At 38.9% G+C, this 18,839-nt stretch overlaps 1 protein-coding gene across 1 annotated transcript in view; it reads right to left on the bottom strand.

The window, feature by feature from the left end:
- The window catches only part of BMPR2 (bone morphogenetic protein receptor, type II (serine/threonine kinase)), a 50,229-nt gene that overhangs the window by 10,285 nt on the left and 21,105 nt on the right, over positions 1-18,839 (bottom strand). The window contains exons 3-7 of the mRNA XM_010182218.1: positions 11,641-11,751; positions 11,046-11,137; positions 7,366-7,596; positions 3,248-3,362; positions 1,486-1,646 (exon numbers count right to left, since the gene is read on the bottom strand). Coding sequence (XP_010180520.1) covers positions 1,486-1,646; positions 3,248-3,362; positions 7,366-7,596; positions 11,046-11,137; positions 11,641-11,751 — 710 coding nt within the window. The remainder of the gene's footprint in view (positions 1-1,485; positions 1,647-3,247; positions 3,363-7,365; positions 7,597-11,045; positions 11,138-11,640; positions 11,752-18,839) is intronic.

Genomic DNA, 18,839 nt, shown 5'->3' with positions numbered 1-18,839 from the left:
TGTTCAGTAAGGGGTAATCTCTAAAGAAGACCCGTGCACTGGGTATCATTAATATAGCCCTTGCTTTCCAAGGGAAGGTGATTAGCACTGTGAAACACGTTTTTTCAATGAAATGTAACAGTTTTTTGTAAAAGCACAAAGACTACGCAAACTGAACTATTACGGACTTCCATTCTTTTTTTAATATAGTCTCACTGTATTTCAGTAGCCTATATTCAGGTGTCAGTGTATTTATACAAAGAAAACAACAACAACAACAAAAACATTCTCTGAATCACAGCATCATAAAAAAAAGCTTAAGAAATCAGTTTCTTCTTTTTGCCCAGAATCCACTGTAGCCCACTCCTAGCAGATGTTTTCCCATCTGTTCCTTAAATTCACAAAATGATGCAAATTCTACATAGCCTTCCTCAGCAGTCTATTCCAGACCTTGGCTGCCTTCTACAGATGAGAAAGCAAACTGAATGCAAACAGTTTATTCCTTTCTCTTTGTAACAGCTATTTATGTATTTGAAGACCTGTCTCTACTTCCCTAAACAACCCTTGTTCTTTCATCTTTTCCCATAAGGTACCCTTTCAAGCATTCTTTGTTATTTTGTCCTATTCTTTCTCAGCTGGTCCATGTCTTTTCACATGCACTTCAGACCTTGGCTGCCTTCTACAGATGAGAAAGGCTTCTTTATAACTTCTTTCCCTCCTACAATGTAATCCCACTACCTTTTGTCCTATCCACACTGAATGCGATGCAAATTCTACATAGCCTTCCTCAGCAGTCTATTCCAGACCTTGGCTGCCTTCTACAGATGAGAAAGCAAACTGAATGCAAACAGTTTATTCCTTTCTCTTTGTAACAGCTATTTATGTATTTGAAGACCTGTCTCTACTTCCCTAAACAACCCTTGTTCTTTCATCTTTTCCCATAAGGTACCCTTTCAAGCATTCTTTGTTATTTTGTCCTATTCTTTCTCAGCTGGTCCATGTCTTTTCACATGCACTTACTCTCCTAGAAGTATCCATTTAAAGTCCAGAGAATTGCAGGTGACACATAGAGAAATGGTTGCAAGACGCAGAATGCTGTACGTCACCATCCTGGAAAAACTGGCACCAAAACCACCAAAGAGTGTTTGATCTTCAGTTAATACTTGCAGTACAAGACTGAAGGGACCTATACCACGTCATCGCAAACATGGCAATCAAACCTACCTTGCATCTTCTCATATCTCACATGGAAAACCTCAGTCTCCAGGGCTGCCAATCTATCACCTTTCAAAATGCTAGGCTTGTTTGCAAGTATTCTGAGAATAAAACCAGTTTCTTCCTATCAAGGTTTCAGCCACTTCTCACCCATATTGCAGCAATTCCCCCCTACAGGGATCATATCATCTTAGCATTCACGTTGTAACAACAGAAACAACTATTTCTCAGTGTTATTTCCATATGAATCTCTCTTCCTTTATACACTAGTTTATCTTCATTCGTACTTACCTCACTAATGGCTGCATTATCCTCCTCACCTGGGCGTACCAGTCTGTTTCCAGTTAACTTCATGGAGAGTCCAAAATCGCTGATGACACATGTTCCATCATTCTTTACCAGTACATTGCGGCTGTTCAAGTCACGATGGGATATTGCAGGTTTGTAATGATCTATTTGGACATATGGGAGTGCTTGTTATTATTTGAGCAGCTCTACTGTTTGGCAAAATGAGAGAACCTCATTATGTCTGCTCAGCCATTATAAACAGAAAATCAACTTATCTTTTAGAAAGCTAACATTTTTGCTTCTTTATAATGAGCTCCATAGGATGCTAGCTCTAAAAAACTGACTGGCATTCAGGGTTGCACTGTATATATACAGTATATTAGGTTACTGCTATATACAGTTTCAGTGTTTGCCAATAAGCTTCTTTCCAAGGGATATTTCAGCATGATTTTGGCAGGGGAGACATTGTGTACTTAAGCACAGGCCGGCTGCCACAGCCCTGACTGCCATTCCAAATGCTCTCTCTCATATCCACGGTCCTGTGTCAAATAAGGCACCAACTATTTACGTTATGATTGGCACCTATTCAGAAGATACATAGACAGTATTATTCCACAGAGTTTGAACATGTTCATCTTGCAAAGGATCTATTTTTTTTCCAAACAATCTCAGTTGTTCCTGGTTTATAAGCAATTTCTTTTGTTAGTAAAACAGCCAGCACTACAGAACCAGTTTTACTGTGCAATTTATTCTACTCCATGAGTTCCTTCCTAGCATTCATAGAGCAGCCTATGGCTCTGTCTTCTTTATGATGGAAGGTTTACACATCTTCTGGGTGCTAATGGACACACCTGTCTGCACATTTTGAAATGATGACGTTAAGATGATAGGTGCAGTTTCAATGATACGTGGGAATATTGATTTAGGTATTTTCAGCTGTGCACTCTTAACAGCACCTTCAGTTGTCATTCTTTGCTAGCGTTGACACTTAACATTTGAGATATATAATTTGGAATTTTAATCCAAACATTAGCAACTTAATGTAGAATTAATTATACCATCCTTTTATTTACTGCCAACAAGCTAACGCTTCAACACCAGGCCATATTCTGCAGCCTGGTACATCACAGATCCCAGAATATCTGCTTTATAATCATGATATTTGAGCTGCTGGAATGCTGGCTGAAGCATGCAAGTAGAGATACAAAGATATAAATCAATACGTTGTCACATCCGATGCTTTAATGAAACACAGTATCATTTGTACACAGCGAATACTAGGACAAAAAAAATCAAGAGCTATGATAAATAAAACTACAGTGGAGTTAGAAGATTTAATTATTTCTCTTTGTGTTTACAGTTCACACGCAAACTAAAAATTGCTTTGGTGATTTGTGTCTGAACGGCAAAAACAAACAGAACAGCCCATCTGTTTGCTCTCTGCCAGGCAGACATCCAGTGCTGCAGGTCCTCAGTAATCTGTTGCCATGGCACAGCAGCACTGCACTGCTCTGCCACCTCCTCTTGCCTTTCTCTGGGGCTCTGCTGGCTCTTACTCCATGTTTTCATACAAGCATCACAGACAGTGCCCACAGCATGGGATTGTTCAGAAGGAGAGAACGGATCAGAAGTTCTGAGTAATCTCTGTTTGCAGTCATCATTTCCTACTCACCATACTGTCACGGAGAAAAGAGAAAGGCAGGAATCTACTACCTGATAGAGGTAAGAGTATCTTGAACATCTTGGCATCCCTTCCTGGCCTTACCTCCTCGAGGTAGCTCCGTGTGCAGGTACGCCAAGCCCCTAGTTACAGAGTGTGCCAAACGACAGGAGCTCACCCAGTCACTTGTGTGGAGACTCAAATATTTGCACAAAGAACCCTAAAAAAAAATAAAGTAAATACTAGATTAATATAACTGTCCAGTTGAATAACTCAAAATCTTTAGGACAGTCAGGTGTATCCATTGGTGTAATGGTGAAAGGTGTAATCGTGCAACTGCTTCTGTGTTTACCTAGTTGTTCTAAAACACATGGTTGGACCAAAGTTTCAGTAATTTCTAGTGCTGCCATTTGGTTTATCTAAAGAAGTGGAACAGAAAATTCATCACGATAACAGGAATTGCCTTTAGGAATAATGATATTAATTATAAAACAGAAGCAAAGCATGCACTTGATTTGTTCTCCTGAAAAAAATCTTGTTGAACAACAGAAGAAGAAAGTTAACTGCAGACATAACAGCCTGGGATGCCAAATAGTGGACTTTAAACCATTGGCACTAACAGAAGAATACTGAGCATCTCTCACTGGCATCTCCTCTGCTATATTTTATTTATGTATAAAAAACCCCAAAGCCCAAAGGCAATTCCATATAGGAACAAGTCCACATGCACCAAAGAAACAGGAAAATAGAATGCTGTGTTCCTTCTTTCTTGAAAGAGAAGTTAAATGTGAAAAATAGGGGCTTTTTTAGTCATTTGTTGTGAAACTGCCAAGCAAGTCAGAAGGAAGAGTGTCAATTACGACACTGAAACTTCTACAAACTGAGACTGCTACGTGAAACAAGAGTCAGATCCTGCAAACTGTGACACCTTTGAGCAGTTCTTATATGCACAGGCCCCAGCGCAATATACTCAGTTTAAACAAACTAAAGCCCTATGCATGGAGAACAACTCATCCAGCTGTCTCTGCATACATATTGCAATATAATGTTCATTTGTAACTGCAAACTCCCCTGGTTTTGCCTATTTAAATCAGTAATCCTAAAGATGCACTACTGTGTAACATTTTACCATAGCCATAACTAGAACCACTTATTGCAAAACTAGTTATGTAACAGAGTCCAAAAAAATCTGGGATGTGCCATTTGAGTCCATTTGGAGTCGACACTGAGGTATGCAATGCATGCAGAGCTCAGATGGAGGCACGTACAGATGGTAATTTTAAATGACCGAAGCAGTAGACATTTTTTTAATCCAATGCTAAAACTAAAAGCAAGTCCTGGACACTCCTGCCTAGAATTACAAAAACCTTACAGCTTTTCAGACTTCGCCTGTGCAGAACAAGGAACCCATAAATAGATAACCTCCTCGGTGAAAACACAGACCAAATGTCACTCACACGGGTTTACAGGAGCATTTTTAAAAATTGGTTAAAATACTGTTAGATGAAATTCAAATATATTTTGGTAAGAAAAGAAAACAAACCCTGAGAATCCACCTAGAAACAAGTTAAAGAGTTTTACTTTTTTCTTATCTTTTAAAGCTTTTTCAGAAACACAAACACACTTATTAGCCTTTGACTGGCAGCAGCGTGGGTGCAGTAATGGATTTTCTTGACTTAGCGGGTTGAGATTCCAGCCCATTCTAACGGAGGCCACAGGACTGTTGTCATGGTGGGACTGGGAATCACTGTATAAAGATCTCAAACTGACTTCTAGTGCTTTCTGCTACAGAACTTGCTAGCCACACAGTATTTTTTAAGCTAGTTGAGGGCTGTGATCTTCTGCTTTTAGTAAAGTTCAAAATAAATGACAACCAGGAAAAATTTTAGCCAAGATTTAGAGACACATGTATTTGTAATTAAGAATATTCTTGTCAGAGCCACAGTAACATGTTAAATTGGGGACATCTGTTCTGATTATAACTTCTGATAAAATTGATGTTTTTGTTACAACAATCATAAGATTTGATGTGTGTTTTGCAACACTTTCTCTATTGTTCTGAAAAGACATGGCTGTCTGAGTACTGAGGAGACAATTCTGTGGCTGTTACGTATTTCTTAACGCCAGCCTTCACAACTTACTCACTGCTTACTCACCTGCCACACCTCAGAGTACGATCAGAACTGCACACTGATTGATAAACACACGTTTCCTTTTATTACTTGCTCACCTACTTTCTTTGGTCTGAAGGTGTGTTGGGATAACACAATTTGGGTCAAACCTATCTATCTTTTACCTTTTCTGTATGAACATGTTCTGGTTTGTGTGTTCCTGACTCCAAGGAAGAAAGTATTTCAAAGAAGAATGATGTTTTGAATGAGGAGTATTTCACCTGCACATCTTGTATGGGTTACTCCTTATTGAAACAAGATTTACGGCTCCAGTTTGAGCGGTGCAATTCCCTTTTAGTAGGGCTGCCACAGCAGGGTTCCTTCTCTGCTGTTAGCTCCATGTAGAGCAGAACATCTGCTCACTGAATTAAAGATCACACTGTGCATTAATTACACCTGCTGTGCACTTTTTCCAATGACTTCCAAACCGCCAGTGGATTGATTTTAGACTAATCTAAACACTTGACACTTCTTAATGCTGTTCTGAATACCATATTGAGAAAGGATCTGATAACATGATGTCGTAAGCCTCATCTGCGCATTTAATCAGATCATTTACTGATTCTGTTTACATAAGCAACAAGACAATTTTCAATCAAATCACATTTCAGCTAAAAATCCTTTCATTCAAGAAAACAGCAAAACCAGATCACCTGCTACAACAGTTATGTTGTGTTCTCCCAGGAACAGAACACTCACTTGATTTCACTCAACTCAATTAGTTGAAAATAAGCTTACCATGCCCGAGCAGGCCAGAGCTGATGTGCTTTGCCACTGTCCATCTGCTATGAGCATGACTGAGCTTTTTCTATGGTCATTTCCAGTCTCTGCAATCTCTTCTTAGATCCCTGTCTCTTATAAGCTGACATGATCAAGTGTGTTCTCAAAAGTTTCAGTTAAGATATGCTTTATATACTTGTGAAGTGCTATGTTGCCTTAGATTTGTATATATATTTAGATATTTATATACATGTATGCATTTAACTTTCAACACAAGCATATATGTAAAGTGTAAAACCGTATAAGCCAGACCATCACTACTGCTATTTATTACTGTTCTGTTTCTTTTTGCTACTTAAATAAGCAGCTTTTGTCCTACTGTCCCCAAAACAAATCAGGCTTCAGCCATCACCTTGACACATTGGAGGAAATACAATATGAGTTTGCTTATTTGAAACCAAAAAGCTCATTAAAAAATATTTAACTGAACAATGAAAGTTCTTTCCCATACACAAGCAATAAAACCCCTCAGGATAAATTGTGAAATGTAATTTTTTGCATTTTCGTATCTATAACCCCCATATACATGACATTTTATGATTTTTCATGAAAGCAATTCACATTTATGTTGTGTATTTTTGAAACATTTTTGTTACTGTGCATGTGTACACATACACAGCATTAGGAACTCAAACCAATGAATCTGAGGGATGCAAGCATTCAGCTAGCTAAGGAGATTACATGGCTCTGGAAAGTAAGGCTGCCGCCTTAAGACTTGTCCTACATCATCAATACGTGGTACAGCAAAATAAATATGGTATGCCATAGAAAACTTTAAAGAAGATAACAGGATAAAAAGGCAACATTATTTATAGTACCACAAATGAGCTTGACAACAATATTGGATCTATTCTGTTTCATTGTAAAAAACCCCACCATTTACAGCTACTGAGTGAGGTCATAACTACCACAACAGAGATACAATAACTCAATACTAAGAAGTTTTACATTTATGATGTCATTTTTAAGTAAAAACAACTCTTCAAATTCTGTCCCTGAATATTGCACAGTTGACTAAAAAACCTGCACCATAACTAAGAGCAAATACTACAGTTAAGAATTTGTAAGGCTAGGACTAACTGGTAAATCTTAAAGGCTATTACACTAAACCACACTAAGGTTCATTAAAATTGTAATTTATATGGATTATTTTTACATTAGTGTGCAAGAACAAGCAATGAAAAATACTGGCAAATACTAAAGTACATCCTCTTTTATGTGGCTATTCTTAGGAATCCAAACCAATCCCATTGATTTCTTTGAAGCACTTACATTGGGGTAATATTCCATCACCAACAAATATTCCATACGGCCATCTGCAGTGAATCTTTCATCCCCCACAATGAAGCGGGCAATGTTGTCATGTTCCATCAGTGGAATCCTGTAAATGTTCCTCTCGTTGTCAAAGTTCTGACGATTTGCAAAAGAAAATACTTTCACAGCAACTGGACGTTCATCAAGGGAGCCTTTATACACTGCTCCGTATCGTCCCCGGCCAATCAACTGCAAAAAAAGGTAAAGAATTAGTTCACTAAATAATAAATGAAGATAAAATCTAAGTTTTCACTTTACAAAGATTGTATGCCAACTTTTATAGTGACTACAAAAAAAATTTAAAAAGAGTGAATATCTTGTATTGAAAATTAGAATTAGAATGCTGTCAACTCCTTTGGAGCTGGAAACCTCAGCATAGGCCAACTTAGATCTTACTAATCTTACTAAATTGATCTATAGTCTGAATACTCAGTAAATAAATCATAAGTAAAGTATTCAGCATATTTCTGAATATACAGAATCAATAAAATCCATGTGTTTTGTGCTGCTAATCCTCTTATTAAGCTTTTACCTACCAAACATTTATAGCTTTTATGCGTTCAATTTTAATCAACTCCAGAGATCATAGATATTAAGCTAAACATTTTAGGTTTAAGATAGCTTTATAAGCTGTACCTTTCAGGTTAGTAATAATAATATATGCATTTGTAGTGCAAAACAGATCCCAAAAGAGGTTTTAACAGAAAGGAATAATTACTTCCTTACTACCTGGGAATCTTTACTCTAGCCTCCACTATGTTAGACAGTCTTCATGGAATGGTCTTACCCATCTCCATGCCAACTCCAGAAAGATGTGATCTCTGCTCTAAACCAAAACACAGGACCATCTTCAGGAAGAGTCCTAGTTTCTAAAGCTCAAAAAGTTCTAGCTACATAAGAATTTAAGCATCTATTTAATTCAAATAATTTTCAGGAAGACCTTGACACAAAACTCTAAGGATTTAATGGACCAGTATCTTTTTACTTTTTCAATACTAACAAATGGACAAGGAATGAAAAGGAGAAGAGATTACAAAAGTAACGCTTCTAAAGATGATAAAATTGTCTAACAGGAAATATTTCAACAATAAAGTGTGCTTTAATAAACAGACTTTCCATTTCTCAGTCCTTCCCTGTCAATGGATTGCAAAGCAGCAGCGAGGCACTTTGAGGTACAAACTCAGAATATATTCTACCCAGAGATGTGAAAAGGCAAGCATAGGTTAAGACAACTTGTTCTGCAACACCCTGTGACTGAGGGCGAGGAGTCAGCTCCTTAGGATTTAAAGAAGAGGACAGAAGACCTCGTAACAGATCTCCCCACCAACAAAGTCCCTGCTTTTTCCAAGACTGCGTATCAGTATGAGTAATTTCATCTGGGGCTTTGCGCACTTCTACAACGCACTTTCTTCTACTCTTGTAAACTCTGCCTCAAGTACTTTTTTGTTGTCAGAAGGTGTCCAAGCTTCTTTGCTGGTTAGTCTGCTGTCACCATGTGCCCAGAACACACTGCAGTGGGGACTACATGTTTACAGCCTGCATCTCCAGGTGTGATTTCTAATGGACAAAAAGAATAGTACCACTCTCTGAATCTCTATCATTTTACCAATTTATTTCTGGCTAACAGCTTTTAAAATTTCCCTAAGTTCCATCCAGCATACCAATTGAAAGCGTAACATTTTGCTGTTTTCTGATGATACATCTAATACCATGCTGAGTAGAAAGTTCTGGTTGGCCTCTAGTTGCCATGGAGATAGAGAGTACCCCACTGTGAAGAATGACGATACATAAATGCACCACTACTGAAATATACTGCCCTATCTGCAGTAAATTCTGTATTCCAATAGCGTTAGTAAAGCATTTCAAATGACTACGGCAGAATCCTGCACTCAAAAGCAATCAGTGCCAAGCAAAGAGATGGATCTTTTAATGCAATGCTGAAATACAGCACATTTCAAACTCCCCCATTACCTTCCAGTGTTTAGTATTTTCTTCTCAAGGTAGACAATGTTCTAGCTAACACATTACTAACAAAACCAGGCAAAATGTAACTGTGGTAATCTTTATTTCTTTATTTCTTTTTCCTTTTTTTTCCCCTTTTTGTTTCTTCTTTAAACTGTGATTTAGAAGAAAACACTACAGAAGCATTGATACATTCATTTATGTAACTGTACCTGGGAGGTGATACAGAATCATAGAATTGTTTAGGTTGGAAAAAATCTTAAAGATGATCAAGTTCAACCATAAACCTAGCACTGCCAACCCCACCACTAAACCATGTACCCTAAGCAGCCCATCTACACATTTTTTGAACACCTTCAGGGATGGTTACTCCACATCACTGGGCAGCCCATTCCAATGCTTGATCACTCTTTCAGTAAAGAAATTTTTCCTAATATCAAATCTAACCTTCCCTAGGCACAACTTGAGGCCATTTCTTCTCATATTATTGCTTGTTATCTGGGAAAAGAGACCAACTCCCACCTCACTACAACCTCCTTTCAGGTAGTTGTAGAAAGCGGTAAGGTCTCCTCTCAGCCTCCTCTTCTCCAGAATAAACAACCCCAGTTCTCTCAGGCACTCCTCATAAGACTTGTGCTCGAGACCCTTCACCTGCTTCATTGCTCTTCAGACATGCTCCAGTGCCTCAAACATCTTTCTTGTAGTGAGGAGCCCAAAACTGAATGCAGTATTCAAGGTGCAGCCTCACCAGTGCTGAGTACAGGAGAAGGATCACTTCCCTACCCCTGCTGGCCACACAATTTCTGATACAGGCCAGGATGCTGTTGGCCATCTTGGCCACCTGGGCACACTGCTGGCTCATGTTCAGGCAACTTTTGACCAACACACCCAGGTCTTTTTCCATCAAGCAGCTTTCCAGCCACTCTTCCCCAAGCCTGTAGCATTACATGGGGTTGTTGTGACCCAAGCACAGGACGTGGCACTTGGCCTTGTTGAGCCTCATACAATTGGCCTCAGCCCATCAATCCAGCCTGTCCAGGTCCTTCTGTAGAGCGTTCCTATCCTTGAGCAGAACAACACTCCTGCCCAACACTGCCCAACTTGGTGTTATCTGCAAACTGACTGAGAGTGCAGTTGATGTCCTCGTCCATATCATCGATAAAGATTTTAAAACAGAACTGGCCCCATTTTTGAGCCCTGGAGAACACCACTTGTGACCGGCTGAATGATTAACTCTGTTCACCACCACCCTTTGGGCCCATCCAGCCAGCCAGTGTCTTTACCCAGTGAAGAGTACACCTGTCCAAGCCATGAGCAGCCAGTTTCTCCAGGAGAATACTGTGGGAAACAGTGTCAAAGGCTTCACTAAGGTCTAAGTAGAAAACATCCACAGCCTTTCCGTCATGCACTAAGCGAGTCACCAGGTCATAGAAGGAGATCAGGTTAGTCATGGAGGACCTGCCTTTCATAAACCCATGCTGGCTGGGCCTGATCACCTGGTTGTCCTGTATGTGCCATGTGATGGCACTCAAGATGGATCTGCTCCGTAATCTTTCCCAGCACAGAGGGCAGACTGACAGGCCTGTAGTTCCTAGGATCCTTCTTCTCACCCTTTCTTGACAACAAGTGTTCCACCGAATAAAAATGAAGATTTAGAAACTGAGTTGAACATTTACCTCCAACAACTTTAGATTATCCAGATCCAGTGAGGGCTCTGATGCTGCTGCCTCCATCATGTTCATACTGTGCAAACCTTGTTTACGGTCTCCTGTGGAAGGGGATAAAGAGGGAAACAGACCAATTCCTTTTTTTGTCATGCTGCAAGTAAAAACAATACAACTTACCTGGGACTTGGCAGAAATACATACAGGAGGCAAGGACATAACAAAAAGGAATCTGTAAAATCTTCTTGGAGTCAGTAAAATCAATAGTGAAGCTGCTGGTAGCTACAAACTTAAGGCTATCTGCTACACAACTGTTTTGATAATTGAGTGTCACTGGCAATAGCCGTAAAGCATGTTCACAACCTCACATAAGCTATATTGAGCAGAGGATTTGTTGAAGAAAAATAGATCCCAAAATACCAGCTTGGAGAAACCATAAATCTCTCTGGAATGTTATGAAAGGGATATCACCATAATGTGTCAGAGAGGAGAAAGAGGAGGATTACATACAAACATATAGTAGGGACTAGGAAGAACAGAAGACAGAAGTATAACTTTGAGAAACAGTCAAAAGAACAATTTAAAAAGATAGGATGTCAAACCCTACCTGCAAGCATCCTGTATCCAAAGAACAGAGCAGCAATCAAAACAGCCAGTACAGACACAGATGCAAGGGCAATAACTATGGTCTCATCTCGATGAAAAGAATGAGAAGAATCTGAAAGAAAAAATGATGAAGTCTCTTTAATTGTAAATTCGCAAGAATGAGCACTATAAAACATGTAATTGTTATTACGAGGAAAAAAAATTGTACTCTGGATTGTAAGATGTAGCATTAAATCCTTTTTCCTCTTAAAATCTAGGGATGGCAAAAGAGCTGATCAGCTCAACCAGCTGAGCACCCACTCATAGGCAGCTTTTCCAGCCGTTCCTCATTGCTGCAGAGAGAGGCCCCTAGAGCAGAATGTGAATCTTCTTTCTAGCTGGCAAAGCTCAGCTCAGCCATTCAATGCCAAGTCGATGCATCCTGCTCTGCTACCTGCACCTTCAGCCAGTTTCCTGGTATGGATCAGGAAGGTCTGTAACCTTTACAAGTTTTTTAAAAATTAGTTTTCCCAGAATGAAAGTCTCATAAAAGTTGGCTAATAATCCTGCAAATGTGAAGAATAATGGAAGTGTTGTATACAAATATCTACATCATACACTGGAGAGAAATTAATTTGTGTAAATATTTCAAAATACTTTGGGCTTTCAGTGTTTCATTTCAGCACTCATATAATCTTTTGCATAATTCTCAGTATTTAATTAACAAAAAGACAAGAGACTTCTCCACAGACTGCAGAGAGTATCAAGAAATCTAAAATAACAAAAAACTAAACAAAATTAAATAACTAGTTTTGCTGAGGCTTTTTTAAAACAACATTTGATTTTTGCCAAAATGTAAGTAACTTGCTATTTCTTTTTTTCTCTTCCAGAGAAGGACAAAAATTTCTTGAAAAAATTTCTTGGTGTCTTGAATGGTTGGCTTAATGCTTCTCCATGCCAGACCTGTCGTGTCTCTTGCAGGCATATAGAAATTCAGCCACTTCAATATAAAAATTTATTACTGCAGATATTCCTCTGATGTCAGAATCACTGGAATGTGGCACTACAAGACCTCATTTACTTTGGCTTTAAAACCAAGTTTGAGAACTATGTTTAAACTTGTCTCACATATTGCTAAAAGCACTCCTTAGAAGACTGTAATGAGATCTAACTATGCTAAAACCACAACATATAAAATGAACACAAGGCTTAAACATCAGGTAAATTGTTAGGTGAGACTGAAATACAATTTATCCCAGTCTACACCGGCTGAATAAACTGACAAATTCACTTTGCTTAAACTGTATTTGAGAGAAATTAAACATGATTCACTTATTACAATTCCCAGTGTGGACAGACACGAAAGAACCAGGTAAGAAGAGAAGGCAAATTTAAAAGACAACAGCATCCATTTTTACATAATCGTAATGGTGAGAGGAAATAATAAGAAACTGGTAAAACAAAATACCAGAGAGAGTTCCAGCTGTGAAAGAAGTATGTGAAGAATCACCCACTAAAAATAACAAGCAGCTTATATCTGATAAACCCTTTAAATAACAGGGAGCTTGTGATAATCACGATACCATCAAATTTAAATTTGTTCCATCAGAAGAAATACCATCACTACTGGCTTGGGTAAAGGAAGTTTCACTAAGAAAAACTATTGCCGCAGAGTGCCATACTGCAAAGTAAGAGTTGTGACTTTCATCGCGAGGAGATTGAGATATATACATTACAATTCGGCCTGATCACCTGGTTGTCAAATACACACATATATACACACACACACACACACACACACACATATTTTAAAAACCACAACATCAAAGGAAACTGTTACATCATACAGTTACATCATACATATGAAATATTACACAAGTGTAAGAAGCTGAATAATTGCTGATAAGAAAATTGTAATTTCTACTTGTGTTTTTGTGAAAGGAATTTACTTTGGCTTATCTTTTAAAATATACATTTAATGGTTTTGGGTGGTTTTTTGCCTCAGTTCAAGTCCAGCACGTACTAAGAAAATGCAAGTTTTGAGGGGCTGAGCTTTTTGCTATAATCTCAGCAGTATTCTCCTTGAGCCCACAACTAGGATGCTGCTATTTACAACCTTCCCGTTGCTAAATACACATTAATTGCTTCCACAACCTTTTGCCAAATGCTATCCAACACCAAAGTCTGATTGCTCTACTTCAGTTGTTCTTGTGGTCAAAGGGGTCATAACATGTCCCCATCACGAGAGCACTCCTCCCCCTTGAAACAGGCTTCTGCTGTTCCCCCGCTCCCAGCATGGCCCAGGACAAGGCCGTCCTGAGCAACCGGGCTGCTGAGCGGCTCTGCCTGCACTGGCACACTTGTGCTTTCTCCCGTTAGAAGCTTGTGAATGGTGGCATTACGCAGGCTGGAGAGCTACTAGAAAATCTCCAAATAACAACATTTTGTGCCGATCAGCAGTAGAAAAACGTAGAGAAAAAGGATCATTGCTTTCTCATTCCCTGATGGACCATCTCCTCTGGGGGCTTTTTCTCTTTAGTGGGTAGCTGTGCAGCCACCAGGTAACCTCAGAGAACTTCCCTGGCCTTCAACAGGAAAGAAGAGTTTAATTTTTTTTAAGCAGAGTTGTTTCTTAACAAGTCTTAGATTGGCTTATCTTGAACCAATTTTAAATTTTTATAAACGTTTTACAGTAATGTTGTCAACATTCCAACAGCCAAGTCAGTCCTACAGTGTGAGCTGCTACTGTCAGGTTGTTAAGCAAATCTGAGTGGAGTGCTAACACGCAGCCCAAGCCAAGATGAGCGGGTAAAACGCTGCGTGTGACAGCCAGTCATTTCCCAGCAAGGACAATTTTACTAGCTTTTATTTGTAAATCTACATAAAAAGCACAAAACAAAACAAACACAATCACAAAAAGCCCTGCTAGCCCCCAAAACCCCTCAAAAAGTAGTATTTCTATCTGCTTTGTATGAGTAGTAACTTCTGATGTTGTCAGATTATCAACCTTTCTTAAATAGAACAAAAAGGACGTCATCTATCAACCCACTTTTAAATCCCTCCAAAGCTTACCAAGATGCTTATTAACTAATTCCTTGTTTCAATCCATCTCTTTCTATGGATATATTTCATCTTTAGCCTTTACACCAGCTGCTGACTTGCCTTTAAAAGCCTAGATGAGAAATGCTAGCAAAGCCAAAACCAGATAGGACCTCTCAGGGCACTTGCAGAGGTTCATATTTCCTCTTTTATGTACTTTTCAGTAAAATAATACATATTTTATTTATACCTATACATAAGTACACAAGCCATATTTCTCTTGGTCCTGCCTGAAACAACCATGACTCCATAAAATTAGCGAATCCAGTATGAAAGTTTATTTGATGTTATACTTCCTATCAGTAGCTTCTGATGCATCACAGAGCACAAACAAAACTTTCTGAAGTAAGATTTTGTTGGTCTGAAACTGTGAGCAAACTCATCCTCAAATCAGTGGGCTCAGCTTTTAAGTTTATTAACAATGACACCTGCCCTACCGCTTCAGTAGTTTTTCATCATGGCATAGTATGAACTGACTTTAAACATGCATAATTACTATTCAAATTTGAGGGTTTGGGATCTTTACCAATATTTGGGTATTTCTCTAGTGACAAATACAAACTGAATGAAACACAAACTGTCCAACGCTGGCTTCAGATTTCAGACTGGGAACACTGGTATCTCAATATCCTTCCCAAACCAATGTTTTGCACTAAAAAAAGCAATAGCATATGGTGAGCAGAATTAGCTGCAGCCTAGAAAATCCAGTGATTAAGGGGTTGACTGCTGAGCCAAGTTTTACCTACACTTGTACATAGACGTTACAGGCAAACCTCCTCAAGTTTATGCTGCTGTAACCGAAAGCAGAGATTAGCACAGTTCCTTGTTTCACTGCTATTTATGCATGAGGTTTTTATTTCCAACTTCCATTTAGGCTCCCTGATCTAACAGAAAATCTGCCAAAATAAAAAATTAAACCTAACCGAAACCATTGTAAGGCCCAAAACACCTTAAGAGCCAACTTCTTATCCCACTTGGATGGGAAAGGGAGAGTACTGCTCACAGGGTTACCGACTCTTCAAGCAGCAGTGTGAGGATGCCATTTAGAAGGCACCCAGCACGTACACACTTCTAGCCTGAAACATTTTCTGAACAATTTTCTGGAGTCCAACAATTCCTTCATAAAGAAATATCACAGCAAACAGTTAGTTATTTTTTTTTAATAAGAAAAAGAAACAAAGCACAACTCATTAAAACAGAGACGACCTCCTCCTGGCTGGGGAGCAGCTGGTAACCAACAAGCCACCGTTCCCAGAAGCGTCCTGACCTCACCATCAATAAAGAGCTTGTTTTCGTGTTCCAAAACCTGAACACAACAGCTCCTGTGTAACGGAGAGAATTTTGTCAAAGGTACACACAAATAACTGAGAGTGTATTTCAGAGCAAACTGTGGAGGGCAATGCTTCTGGTACTCAGAAGTGAGTCATCTGGCTGAACCCAGCCCTGCACTTCAGATACTCCCTGCAGGCACTTCTACCACATTAGGAATTTTTCTTTCTTCTCTCAGACATGAGTGCCATAAAAGTTTCTAAACACACGATATCTTTGTTAAATTAACTTTCTGAAATTAAGCTTCTATATTGCCACACATGGAGGTTGCCAACTGCTGCCTTCCTAACCTCCCCCTGGAAGACACAGAATGAAGAATGCAGACAGCGCTAATGGCATCAGGAGGAATAATATTTTTCCTTCAATTTCACTTTTCCACTATAAACACAACCTCATAATATTAATTAATGCAAAATTATTCCAATCTGTGCTTATGCTTGAAAAAGCGTCTTTTATTTCTCTGTAATTTAACTTTCAAAAATGAAAGCCTCTTTTGTATGCTTCCTGTTTCCATATTTTAAAATTACCATTTATCCTATCACTAAAGAACATTTTGAGAAATCAAAGAAAACTGAGACAAAACCAGGTAACAACAGCCAATGGCAAGAGTCTGTAAACATAACAAAACCCTTTCCTGGGAGCCAGAAAGAGGACGCACAATTCCTGTATCTTCCCTGCTCATCAGCAAATACCATGAAACCTGCGGACAGCTCTACCTTTCATGCCCCCCGCCCCATATCTCCCTGCTGTGGCCTCTCCAAATAAAGCATCAGTGACCCACCACTACCAAGGTTACTGTGTCAGTTCAAGCACCAAAGCCTGTACTGTGAAAGTGAAATATTCCAGCCTGGTTGACGACTTGTGGGAAACCCATGCAGAATTTTCACATTTCCCACTTGGCTGTTCAGCTGGTTGTTGCCTCCAATACTAAAATCACAAGGTATGAAGTGAATGGCGTGGGAAATGAGGAGAAGGAAGGTACCCTTATGGTACCTGAAAGCTGTCCTGAAAACTCCTCTCTACAGCTATACCAAAAGTGCTACACCACAATGGCCAAAGAGCTTCCTGAGCGAAAGAGCTCTCCACAGAGATCACTGTTATGATGTCTTAAGACAACCATGAGAAAAGACAGCGAGTGTTAGCTATGCTGAAAAACTACTCATGGGGAAAAATTTGATTGTATGATTAAAGGCCGTATCATCACACAAACACACACATAAGGAGATGGCCTTAAAACTATGCAAGCAATGATGCTGTTTCCTTCTAATCTTTACATGTTTAAATATGAAACCTTAGACTTTGAAATGCTGTTTCAATTATCTAGATTTATCACATAATAAAGGACATTTCTACATAAATTTCCACCAGATCTCTATATTGCTATTAAAGCTTTTGATTAAAATTTTAGAAATCTGCCTGCTCTTCATGTAAATGACTCACAGCTGTGTATCTGTAACCCAGAAGTAATTCTAGAAAATAAATGTTTGTATTTAAGTTTAGATAAGCATTGTATTAAAACATTTTAGAGAAACATACAATTATTCCCTATAGTGAAAAATCAGTCTTTTTAAAAAATTACCTGTGATCCCACAGAATTCCTGGTGTCAATGTATCAGAAGCCAAGTGGTCTTACAGCTGATAGGTACCAAAATATTAGTAGTTATTTAAATTGCTATATCACCAAGTAAATAGCAAAGTTACTCTCCAACAAATAAGGAAAACACCATCCTTTAACCTCCACAGCACAACAGTGACGTCTGATTCTTCAAAACAACTACAGCTGTATGGACTTGGATCAGAGTCAGCAAAACTACACAGGGACTCAAAGATCTGCCTGTACAGATCGCTTTAAAAAGAAGCGGTCTTCACGCCATCCTACAACTATTTCTTTGATGCGATAGATTCAATATGTTCATTGCCAATCTGTTGCAGAGGCCGCTTTTTCATTAAGGAAACTTAATGATAGTGAGGATGAGATCAGATGCATGAGGAAAACCTTATGGTTCAGTCCCTAACAGAGCGTGAGATGGAAGGCTGAAGCGTGGGGGCAGTATGGTCTTCAGCTGCAGATGGAAATATCCAAATATGCTCTGCAGACTGGAAAAGTGACTTTTCCAGTATAATCAATTCCGCTGGCTTTCAAAGTTGCATTTCTTTTCACAGTGACCCTGCACAACTTTCATCACAGTGCTATCTTGGTCCTTTGAGAAAACATACATTTAGTGATCTTTTCCCACAGATTTCAATCACGATCTGTTCAGCCCACACATTGCTTACGTCTGACATGTCCTAGGAATCTTCCACAATCCCCGACTACATTCTAGCAGTGCATTCCAACCAAACCAAAACACCTCACCAGGTCTTTTTTTCCTCCTCTTTTCTGGACAGTAATCAACATTTCTTTCCACCTAACTGACCACTACCTCATTTCTGATCCACTGTCCCACAGCAAGAGCGTTCAGTCTTCATCACGCTAGAGCAAACGAAAAGAAAGCCTCCAGTATAAACAAAATGACACAGACTATTTTAAGTAAATCTTAAATTAATTCAGTGTAAGGAAAAAAATGTGAAAGAAAAAAACAATAAGCAGAGAGCTTGTAGTGAAGAAGTATGTTAGCAGCCTTTTAGATACCATGAACATGGGTCAGACTTTTGTATATGCAAACAAGATCCCAAATCACACAGTTTACTACACCATTTTAACTAAATGCATTTAATCCCACATTTTTAGTTAAGCTGGAGCTACAGGGTCAGAATACCTTAAAGTTACATTCTGCAGAGCTCCACAATGAA

This window comes from Mesitornis unicolor, unplaced genomic scaffold (genome assembly GCF_000695765.1).
Source record: "Mesitornis unicolor isolate BGI_N332 unplaced genomic scaffold, ASM69576v1 scaffold1474, whole genome shotgun sequence".
NCBI classification, from domain to species: domain Eukaryota; kingdom Metazoa; phylum Chordata; class Aves; order Mesitornithiformes; family Mesitornithidae; genus Mesitornis; species Mesitornis unicolor.
The sequence above is the reverse complement of the archived record's forward strand: the minus strand, read 5'-3'. Positions and strand labels throughout refer to the sequence as shown.